Raw genomic sequence first — 12,167 nt, forward strand, 5'->3', positions numbered from 1 at the left:
CCACACCATTACCCTCATCTATCAACAACCAGCCTCTCCAACTAATGCCTCCCATCAACTTCCTCCACACCATTACCCTCATCTATCAACAACCAGCCTCTCCAACTAATGCCTCCCATCAACTTCCTCCACACCATTACCCTCATCTATCAACAACCAGCCTCTCCAACTAATGCCTCCCATCAACTTCCTCCACACCATTACCCTCATCTATCAACAACAACCAGCCTCTCCAACTAATACCTCCCATCAACTTCCTCCACACCATTACCCTCATCTATCAACAACCAGCCTCCCCAACTAATGCCTCCCATCAACTTCCTCCACACCATTACCCTCATCTATCAACAACCAGCCTCTCCAACTAATGCCTCCCATCAACTTCCTCCACACCATTACCCTCATCTATCAACAACAACCAGCCTCTCCAACTAATACCTCCCATCAACTTCCTCCACACCATTACCCTCATCTATCAACAACAACCCCCCAATTCCACAAGCACACACACCAGCCACCCTTGCTCTCCCGTAGCCAGCCCTGCTCCACTCAGGAGCCCACCCGTAAAGAACTGAGCCCAGACAGGATCTGGGGGGCTGCTGCTGGAGAAGTTAATGAGCTCTTGTAATTACAGCACTAATGAACTAAAACACCATTCAGACCCAACATTCTGACATCTATTTGTTGTAATTATAAAGCCCTGCTTCAATTAGTATTGTAATTCAGCCTGTTCCCCTTGTTTTTGTCCGACTCCTCTCTTGCTCTGTGCGTGTGTCTGTTTGTCTTGGAGTGTGTATGTGTGTCTGTTTGTCTTGGAGTGTGTATGTGTGTTTAGGAGCTGGGGGGGTTGTGGGTCCTGAGACAGAGACAGGGACAAAGGAAAATATTGAATTTCCTTGAATCCATGTGTGAATACTTGTATCATTTAGGCGTTGTAAATGAACAAAGCCCTACATAATGCTAGAATGAAATGTATACGTCGTCAATACACTTTAGTATATTAAAATGACGGTGGACTGAAGGAGTCAGACTCCTTGTCTAAGAGCATAATGCTGGATGCGTTGCCTGCTGCGGTTGACCTGAGGCTACCGTGGCGACGGGGCTGACTAGCGACGGGGCTGACCTGATGACGTAGTTGACCCAGATGACGTTGCGTTCGTGGGGGGCTTTGTGGTTGATGGAGACGGTGGCACAGGACTGGACCCACAGATAACCCCCTCTCCTCTGGAGCCAGCGGTAGTACCCGGTCACCACCTGACCCTTCCTCAACACTGGGAGAGAGAGGGAGAGAGGAAGAGAGTAAAGAGAGAGTTGGCGTAGCACTACAGGACTTTGGCAACAGAGGGCGCTGATTGCAAAATATGAACTTAGTCAAAATGTTAACGTTCAAAGGTAAACGCACACACACACACACACGCACGCACACACACACACACACACACGCACGCACGCACGCACGCACACGCACACGCACACGCACACGCACACACACACACACACAGAGGGCAGGGACTCACAGTCCTCATGGCTCTGTCTGATGTTATCCAGGTCTTCCACGTGGATGAAGTGGTAGCAGGTGTGTCCCACCACCTCTGCCGGGCTCAGGTCCATGTACTCTGAGATCCTACAGGGAACAACGATGGTTTTACCCACGTGATGTAAACATAATAGACACACATACACAGGCAAACAAACACATACCATTTCTTAATGGAGTCAAATCCAACCATAAAATGATTCACAATACAACCATATATGCGCCCCATACAGACATTGGCCCCTGTGTGCAGCCGTGTTGTTGATGTGTTGTTGTGTCGTTGTGTTGGTGTGTTGGTGTGTGTTGTTGTCGTGTTGCAGTGTCGTCGTGTGTCACTGTAGCTGTACCTGTTCTCGCAGTAGGTGACCTGCAAATCCATGTTGACCCGGAAGACAAACATCTGGCTCTCCATGCGCACCTCGTTCAGCGTGGAGGGCGGGAGCGTGTGCGCAAGTGCCACCAAGCCCATTGGCCGACGCACCGAGCGGGCGGAGCCTGGCACCATGGCAGGGCGACAGCGGATTCGCCCGGTCACATGGATCACCTGACAGGAAGAGTTTACAGTAACTTGCACGGTTGCACATGTACAGTGTCTCTACTAAACGAACGGTGAGTAGTCCATTACTAGAGTTGCAAAACTCTTGTAACTTTTCAGAAATTCTCTGTTTTTACAGAAATCCTGTCTGGAAGATTCCTGGATTTACGAGGGAATAAACAGGAAACCGGAATTTTGCCACCCTGTACATTCCAAACAGTCTGAATGATTTCTAGGAATGGAGAGTTTGATTTCTCTCTCTCTATATATATATATATATATATGTCTCTTACTCTGACCTTGTAGCCCGAGGACTTGACGTGGAGGCCTCTCTTGGTGAGGGTGGACTTCATACGGATAAAGAAGCCTCGGTCAGGAGGTTCATTCCCAGGAGAGAGGGGGCTTGAGGGGGCTGTGGAGAGACAGGGGGACGACAGAGTTAGCTTGGGAGAAACCACATTTGGACCAGATATGGACAACATCAGTCCAGGTCTATAGACATGTACAGTGGGGCAAAAAAGTATTTAGTCAGCCACCAATTGTGCAAGTTCTACCACTTAAAAAGATGAGAGAGGCCTGTAATTTTCATCATAGGTAAACTTTAACTATGACAGACAAAATGAGGGGGGAAAAATCCAGAAAATCAAATTGTAGGATTTTTAATGAATTTATTTGCAAATTATGGTGGAAAATAAGTATTTGGTCACCTACAAACAAGCAAGATTTCTGGCTCTCACAGACCTCCTTTAAGAGGCTTCTCTGTCCTCTACTCGTTACCTGTATTAATGGCACCTGTTTGAACTTGTTATCAGTATAAAAGTCACCTGTCCACAACCTCAAACAGTCACACTCCAAACTCCACTATGGCCAAGACCAAAGAGCTGTCAAAGGACACCAGAAACAAAATTGTAGACCTGCACCAGGCTGGGAAGACTGAATCTGCAATAGGTAAGCAGCTTGGTTTGAAGAAATCAACTGTGGGAGCAATTATTAGGAAATGGAAGACATACAAGACCACTGATAATCTCCCTCGATCTGGGGCTCCACGTAAGATCTCACCCCGTGGGGTCAAAATTATCACAATTATCAGAACGGTGAGCAAAAATCCCAGAACCACACGGGGGGACCTTGTGAATGACCTGCAGAGAGCTGGGACCAAAGTAACAAAGAATGCTGAGTTGCATCCAAAGAACACCATACCTACTGTGAAGCATGGGGGTGGAAACATCATGCTTTGGGGATGTTTTTCTGCAATGGGACCAGTACGACTGATCCGTGTAAAGGAACGAATGAATGGGGCCATGTATCATGAGATTTTGAGTGAAACCCTCCTTCCCATCAGCAAGGGCATTGAAGATGAAACGTTGCTGGGTCTTTCAGCATGACAATGATCCCAAACACACTGCCCGGGCAACGAAGGAGTGGCTTCGTAAGAAGCATTTCAAGGTCCTGGAGTGGCCTAGCCAGTCTCCAGATCTCTGCCCCATAGAAAATCTTTGGAGGGAGTTGAAAGTCCGTGTTGCCCAGCAACAGCCCCAAAACATCACTGCTCTAGAGGAGATCTGCATGGAGGAATGGGCCAAAATACCAGCAACAGTGTGTGAAAACCTTGTGAAGACTTACAGAAAGCGTTTGACCTCTGTCATTGCCAACAAAGGGTATATAACAAAGTATTGAGATAAACTTTTGTTATTGACCAAATACTTATTTTCCACCATAATTTGCAAATAAATTCATTAAAAATCCTACAATGTGATTTTCTGCATGTTTTTCCCTCATTTTGTCTGTCATAGTTGAAGTGTACCTATGATGAAAATTACAGGCCTCTCTCATCTTTTTAAATGGAAGAACTTGCACAATTGGTGGTTGACTAAATACTTTTCTGCCCCACTGTATGTGAGACGTACCAGGCTCGGGGGTCCCGGCCAGGGAAGATGTGGAGGCAGAGCTGGAAGCGCTCTCGGGGGCCACGTGGCAGCCAGCCTCGGCCCTCAGGTGGGGCCTGATGCCCAGACGCTCTGCCATCTCCACATGGTCCGCTGGGTGGATGTAGTCAAACACACTGCTGCCCGTCAACTCCACCTGAACACAATCAAATGTAGAGGTGAGACACAAACACTCATGCATGAACACATGAATGCACGCAACAACACGCGTACGAACGTCGCACACACACCCCTGAGCTGGGGGACAGACACCGATGACAATAATACATATCGGGAAGGATAGAATCCTGTTGTATTTGGTGATTAAAGGTAGCTGAAAGACACCAGGGATATACTATCTGTGAAGTTCAGATTTGACTATTTGAATCTGTTCATTCATTCCCTATTAATTCATAGGCACCAGCGTATCCAGCCCACTCCCAGAGAGGGATGAAGACCACTAACACCTCCCAGCTATCATCCTCCTGCATCATAGTGTCCTACTCCAATCATTTAAGGTGAGATTCCATTTCATATGATAAAGCGCCTGCCTGCTCCCTGTCTGCTCCCTGCCTGCTCCCTGCTTGCCTGTCTTCTCCCTACCTTCTCCCTGCCTGCTCCCTGCTGGGCTGCCTGTCTTCTCCCTGCCTGCCTGCTCCCTGCTGGCTGCCTGTCTTCTCCCTGCTGGGCTGCCTGCCTGCTCCCTGTCTGCTCCCTGTCTGCTCCCTGCCTGTCTTCTCCCTGCCTTCTCCCTGCCGGGCTGCCTGCCTGCTCCCTGTCTGCTCCCTGCCTGTCTTCTCCCTGCCTGTCTGCTCCCTGCTGGGCTGCCTGCCTGCTCCCTGTCTGCTCCCTGCCTGCCTGTCTGCTCCCTGCCTGCTCCCTTCCTGCCTGTGTGCTCCCTGCCTGCCTGTCTGCTACCTACCTGCCTGCCTGCCTGGCTGTTCCCTGCTGGGCTGTCTGCTTGGCTGCCTGCCTGCAGCCTCACACCCTTGTCTGTAGGACATACCCATTTATGAAGGATTAGATCCATTTAGTGTGGGCTTTATGGGATTTCCAGCAGGCCTTCAAGGACATCACAGCTAGAGAGCTGAGCGAGGGAGCACAGATTAAGTGTGAATGAAGAGAAAAAAAGGAGGGCTAACTCCTGTAAAGTGTAAAAAAAAAAACACAAGGAGAGAGGATTTGGGTAACGAGGGATCAGCGGAGAGATAAAAGTTTTAAAACAGCCCGGTGTTAATGAGTTGCTCGATGTAAACGAGACGGAAACGGACCAGAATCCCCTGGCAGAGACAGGAAGTCAGCCCTGGAGGACCCCAGGCTTCCCACAGTCCTGTGCCCTCCTTCAGTAAAAGGCAATACTGACGTCTGTGGTACTTTACCTGTCTGTCTACTGTCACTTCATCAGAGAGAGAGACAGAGACAGAGACAGAGACAGAGACAGACAGACAGACAGACAGACAGACAGACAGACAGACAGACAGACAAAAATACATAGGTATAGTGTGGGGGGGTTGAGAGGGGGGGGGGAGTAGGAGAGACATGATATAAATAATAGCAGGGAGCTTTAATATGTATGAGGCATCCGGGCAGTCGTCCACAACACACTCTCAGCCCGCCGCTGACGGATGGGAGAGGAGAGAGGGAGGGGGAGTGATGAGGGCTGCATACTAACCAGTCCAGGATCAATTCCCCGCTCCCTCCATTCCTCCGTCCTCCCTCCTGCCGTGCAGGAGGTAAGGGGGGGTTGAGCAGCAGGACCTGGGGTCCCGGTTCAGAGCGCGCCGCTCCGGCCAGGAAACCTGGGGTGAGGGACATGATCACCTCCAGGTAGCAGGGGAGCGGACGGCGGGTTGTGCCCTTGGTCAAGGTGCCTGACCTGGGCTAAGCCTGTCTAAGAAACCCCACTGTCTGGAGAAGGGCCCCGTGGGTAAGCCAGGGCAGAGGGGTTAGGCTGGGGGACAGGTCAGGGCGGTCCACAGAGAGATCCATGTCCTCCAACAACAACCACCAGTTACATATCTCTCTCTCTCTCTCTCTCTCTCTCTCTCTCTCTCTCTCTCTCTCTCTCTCTCTCTCTCTCTGAGAGACAGGGATTTGTTCTGTTAAAGTGTGCATGCCCTTTCTCTCACCTCCCTCCCTCTTTCTCTCTCTCTCTCTCTTTTTGTCTTGCAGTCTTTCTCTCTCTTGTCAGTTTTTCTAAACGTGGTACTGTGTGTTTTGGAGTTAAGGTAAATCTTGATTGTAATTTTGTTTTAAGGCCGGTGTGTTTAGTTCTGTTTGAGGAGATTTGACTAGTGAGGCCATCTGTTTAAGGAATAAGAATAGCCTTGGTTGTTTACCTATTCAGCCCCATGATGCATTTCACTTCAACTGCACATTTAAGCTCTATTTGCATACCAAAAATGCTTTCCATTGCCATTTGGCTGTGTAGTCATTTCACACCTGTTCAGATATATTTCATAATTAGACACACACACACACACACACACACACACACACACACACACACACACACACACACACACACACACACACACACACACACAGAGAGACCACTAATAACTAGCCTCTCACCAGGACAGTCCAATCCAACCAGGGGCATACTCCCTATTACACCCAAATCCCCCCTTTTAAAACCCACTCAAATACCACCTATATCGAAATGTCCTCCCTCTTTTCTCTCTCTCATTCTGTATCCCCCATCCTTTCCCCCCCAAACATATCTTATCACTCCCCTCCCCTCCTCCCTCCCTCCCTCTCCCTCTCTATCCCTATCTGTCTCCCCATCCCCCTTGGTGTTTTTTTCTCCTCCCCACAATCAATGGAGCTTTTAAGATGCCTATCGATTTGCTCCCTTAGACAGGTCCTGAGCGCAGGGGCGACACTTTGATTGTTGGGCCAGTAATTACTGTTATTATTTATGCATCTGGTCGAAATGGCAGGACTTAACATTCACAGTACAAGAGGCCCGCAGGCAATCAACAAAGGTGAGCACCTGGAGGGACGAAGGGAGGGAGGGAGAGGGAGAGAGAGAGAGGCAGAGAGACTGAGAGGGAGAGAGAGAGAAAGAGACAGAGAAACTAGAGAGACAGAGAAACAGAGAGACAGAGGGAGAGAGAGTGTGAGAGAGAGAGAGAGAGAGAGAGAGAGAGAGAGCGAGAGAAAGAGACAAAGAAACTAGAGACAAGCAGAAGAGAACAGTCAAAGACATCTAGACACACACAAAGGTGGGAACACACCCAGACACATTACAACATCTGACATGAAAATGAAAAGAGAGATGATGGGAGAAACCTGAGTGAGTGAGTGAGTGAGTGAGTGAGTGAGTGAGTGTGAGAGAGAGTGTGTGTGTGTGTGAGTGTGTGTGTGTGCGTCCATGTACAGAAGGCCATACCTGTGAGAGGCCCAGGTAGATGGAAACAGTCTCTGATATGTAGAGGAAGCGTCCCTCTGAGCTTACCACAAACACAAAGCCGTCCAGGGACTGTGGAAGCAACACACACACACACACACACACACACACACACACACACACACACACACACACACACACACACACACACACACACACACACACACACACACACACACACACACACACACACACACAGACAGACAAATTAGGGCAATTAGCGTGTATCGAGCAAATTACAATGAGAGGCTGCCTGCCGCTGGAGAACCACCAACAACCAGCCCTTCACCGCTCAGTCTCTCCGACCTCTCTCCCCTCCTCTCCCGCCCACATCAACAGTCCTGTCTGGCTGGCCCCTCAGGTACACACGACACACTACTGGTAAACACCACCAGCCTGTTCAGAGAGTCAACAAGGCACATTGAACACAGAGCCGGCAGACACCAGCGGAGCCGTTTCAATCAGTGTCAATAACGGTAGGACGGCATGGTGTTTCCTGTTGTGTTGTGTCTGTCTGCTGACCAGAGACACCGGTAGGTAGGTAGAGACAAGAGGTAGAGACAGGGAGGGGGTGATTATGATGGTAGAGTGAAAAGGTATACAGCCACCCCATTAGGAAGGACTCCGTCACAGAGTAATATTCGTCGTAATAACAAGCATTCACACAAGTGAGTAGCGGCGGTGTGCTGGGAAGCTCGGGCCACTTTGCTGAAGAAAGATTGCTGTTTTGGCAGCGGCGCTTAAAGTGCCGCTAATTTATGCAACTGACACATTCAGTATGCAAATGCGAGTGGCCGGGGTGTGGGGGGCGCGGCGAGCCCGGCTGAATGGCAGAGAAATAAAGTGCAATTATCATGCTATTACTGGCAGAGGACGGCAAGAGGAAAGAATCATAGCGTTTTCTGGAGCCCTAATTTGATTTCTATCAGCGTCGTTCCTCCTCAGAACGTTCGGCGCAGACGGCAGTCTTTTGTCTCAGCATACCTCTGTCATTTAGGACAACCCATACCCCCCGTCTGTCACCCTTCTCCTCTTTCCCTCCCGCGTTCTATCGCTCCTCTTTCTCTTTTCTGTCCACTGCAGTCATTTGTCGTTGTTTGATCGTAGTACGGTGGGGAGGTGCGATGTCTTTGTGGTTTTACTTTTTTTCCCCCGAGTGTTGACTGGCTGGAGGAGACGTCAGAGGGGTCCAATCATGTCTTTAAAGGCAGGAGGAGACGTCAGAGGGGTCCAAGCATGTCTTTAAAGGCAGGAGGAGACGTCAGAGGGGTCCAAGCATGTCTTTACAGGCAGGAGGAGACGTCAGAGGGGTCCAAGCATGTCTTTACAGGCAGGAGGAGACGTCAGAGGGGTCCAAGCATGTCTTTACAGGCAGGAGGAGACGTCAGAGGGGTCCAAGCATGTCTTTACAGGCAGGAGGAGACGTCAGAGGGGTCCATGCATGTCTTTAAAGGCAGGAGGAGACGTCAGAGGGGTCCAAGCATGTCTTTACAGGCAGGAGGAGACGTCAGAGGGGTCCATGCATGTCTTTAAAGGCAGGAGGAGACGTCAGAGGGGTCCAAGCATGTCTTTAAAGGCAGGAGGAGACGTCAGAGGGGTCCAAGCATGTCTTTACAGGCAGGAGGAGACGTCAGAGGGGTCCAAGCATGTCTTTACAGGCAGGAGGAGACGTCAGAGGGGTCCAAGCATGTCTTTAAAGGCAGGAGGAGACGTCAGAGGGGTCCAAGCATGTCTTTACAGGCAGGAGGAGACGTCAGAGGGGTCCATGCATGTCTTTAAAGGCAGGAGGAGACGTCAGAGGGGTCCAAGCATGTCTTTAAAGGCAGGAGGAGACGTCAGAGGGGTCCAAGCATGTCTTTACAGGCAGGAGGAGACGTCAGAGGGGTCCAAGCATGACTGTTACAGGCAGGAGGAGACGTCAGAGGGGTCCATGCATGTCTTTAAAGGCAGGAGGAGACATTCAGAGGGGTCCAAGCATGTCTTTACAGGCAGGAGGAGATTTTCAGAGGGGTCCAAGCATGTCTTTACAGGCAGGAGGAGACGTCAGAGGGGTCCATGCATGTCTTTAAAGGCAGGAGGAGACGTCAGAGGGGTCCAATCATGTCTTTACAGGCAGGAGGAGACGTAAAAACAGAGAAGCAGCGTCACACTGTCAGACTGTCACAGGAATAAACATGGCTACCTTGTCCCACTAACAATTGCAGCATGCTGTGACGATAATAATGTTTACATGGTTGTGAATATTTGAATATTTTTGGAAAAACATTTAAATAGATTAAACGTGTCAACAAACAAAAGTGAAGAGAATTAACCTCTTGAATGACCTGGCTAAATGTGTACTATTTTAAAATGCTCTTTGTTCTCAATGACACGCTTGTACTGTATAATAAATACATTTGAAAGGAACCCTGTGTGTGTGTGTGTGTCTGCGTATGTGTGTCCGCATGTGTGTGTGTGTGATGTTTACCTGTAACAAGTGTGCTCCCAGGTGCTGTTCGAACATGTCAGTGGCCAGAGAGTGGGAGGAGCGTCGCACTGCAGGGACACAGATCGACACACACTGATCAACACACATCAGAACAGCACACACTGATCAACACACATCAGAACAGCACACACTGATCAACACACATCAGAACAGCACACAACACACACTGATCAACACACATCAGATCGACACACACTGATCAACACACATCAGAACAGCACACACTGATCAACACACATCAGAACAGCACACACTGATCAACACACATCAGATCGAACACACACTGATCAACACACATCAGAACAGCACACACTGATCAACACACATCAGAACAGCACACACTGATCAACACACATCAGATCGACACACACTGATCAACACACATCAGAACAGCACACACTGATCAACACACATCAGATCACACACACTGATCAACACACATCAGAACAGCACACACTGATCAACACACATCAGAACAGCACACACTGATCAACACACATCAGAACAGCACACACTGATCAACACACACTGATCAACACACATCAGAACAGCACACACTGATCAACACACACTGATCAACACACATCAGAACAGCACACACTGATCAACACACACTGATTGACACACATCAGATCGACACACATCAGATCGACAAATGCCAGATCGACACACATCAGAGATATGAGGCAGCTTATCACTTTTAAACGATGCTTCATTGTTAGTCTGCAAAAAGTATATTTTTAAAATATATAGTAGTGTGGTTGATTTAACTGCCCTAAGGGAAATGGCTGTTTTTAACACACACACAGGCAACCAGGCACAGAGACACGCACACATACCTCTACAGCCTCACTCACCACTCCTAATGCTTCCCAAACACAAGCTATTACAGAAGCATTGCCATCAAAGCATAGCTGTTTACGGAGGTAATTACAACTGAGAGAAAGAGGAAGACAGAAATAGAGAAAAGGAGATATGGAGAGAGAGACCAAAATAGAGAGTATCAGAGAGAGAGAAAGATGGACAGAGATTGTGTGTGTGTGTGTGTGTGTGTGTGTGCGTGCGTGCGTGTGTAAGAGAGGGAGAGACAGGGGTTAAATCCACAATTCCCGTTTCTACCGTTTTATGTCAAATTGTGTGTGTGTGTGTGTTAGTGTGTGTGTGCGTGAGCGAGTGTGTGTAGGGATCGCCAGGTATCCCTGTCCATGTGCCGTTGCAAGGCTTTGGGAAATCAATACATGTTATGACAGCAAAATTAAAGTGCTGTTCTGGGTTACAACTGAACACAGAGGGGGGCACACATCCGTCCCCCGTCCGTCTGTTCATCGTGTCCCTGCCATCGGTCAGCCAACAGAAGAGAAGACATTCCTTTAGACCTGCACGCACATACAAATACCCCCCACACACACACAAACACGCTCACACACACACACTCAGAAATAAACAGTTGCCAGACAAAGCCCCAGTGCCATTGTGAGATTGGGGTCCCCATGTGTGAAAGCTTAGGAATATCAATGAGGCTGGTCCATTCAGGCTGAAAGGGGATCTGGGGCTGGGGACCTTACAGCCACAACTCAGAAGCTAACCCAGAGGGGGAGGGGACCCTGTCGCTCTGCCTGCCTGCCTGGACCCTAGTGAGGCTACGGGGAGAGGGCTGGCCCACTGGGGGTCTGGTACCAACCCCCATCATCATAACACACAGCCCCCCCATGGGTGATCAGTGGCGATGAATACTGTCAGGGGGCCTGAGGAAATGGTGGGTGTGACATGAGGCCAGTGGGGCTGACGGATGAGCCTACACACAGATCCATTTACTACAGTCACTCCACCCGCCTGCCTGCCATGCCTGGGGTCACACAATTGGGCGGCCAAGAAACCAAAACAGCCTCAACAGTGTGTGTGTGTGTGTGTGTGTGTGTGTGTGTGTGTGTGTGTGTGTGTGTGTGTGTGTGTGTGTGTGTGTGTGTGTGTGTGTGTGTGTGTGTGTGTGTGTGTGTGTGTGTGTGTGTGTGTGTGTGTGTGATGATGGTAATGTTCAGGGGCCTTACGAAGGTGCAGGGTATCTCACCCTGAGAACAAAGATCCTTCTGTGTTAGTGGAAATAAGTGTGCGTGCGTGCGTGTGTGTGTGAGTGTGAGTGTGTGTGCGTGTGCGCGTGTGCGTGTGTGTACATGTGTGTGTGTCATAGGAGAGCTCTTGGGGTACCTTCTATCACATTGACTTTTAATTAGCTTGGCTAGATTTGCTCTCCGTGTTTTAATTTCATTTGT

General features: G+C 49.3%; 1 protein-coding gene across 5 annotated transcripts in view; it reads right to left on the reverse strand.

The window, feature by feature from the left end:
- The window catches only part of LOC118396429 (neuronal PAS domain-containing protein 1-like), a 101,677-nt gene that overhangs the window by 4,924 nt on the left and 84,586 nt on the right, over positions 1-12,167 (reverse strand). For 4 of the 5 annotated variants that reach the window (XM_052525589.1, XM_052525587.1, XM_052525583.1 and 1 more), the window contains 7 exons: positions 9,877-9,944; positions 7,392-7,481; positions 3,980-4,154; positions 2,366-2,484; positions 1,885-2,081; positions 1,518-1,624; positions 1,124-1,271 (listed from right to left, as the gene is read on the reverse strand). In XM_052525589.1, coding sequence (XP_052381549.1) covers positions 1,124-1,271; positions 1,518-1,624; positions 1,885-2,081; positions 2,366-2,484; positions 3,980-4,154; positions 7,392-7,481; positions 9,877-9,944 — 904 coding nt within the window. The remainder of the gene's footprint in view (positions 1-1,123; positions 1,272-1,517; positions 1,625-1,884; positions 2,082-2,365; positions 2,485-3,979; positions 4,155-7,391; positions 7,482-9,876; positions 9,945-12,167) is intronic. The other variant, XM_052525591.1, reaches the window with a different exon arrangement.

Source organism: Oncorhynchus keta, chromosome 1 (assembly GCF_023373465.1).
Source record: "Oncorhynchus keta strain PuntledgeMale-10-30-2019 chromosome 1, Oket_V2, whole genome shotgun sequence".
Lineage (NCBI taxonomy): Eukaryota > Metazoa > Chordata > Actinopteri > Salmoniformes > Salmonidae > Oncorhynchus > Oncorhynchus keta.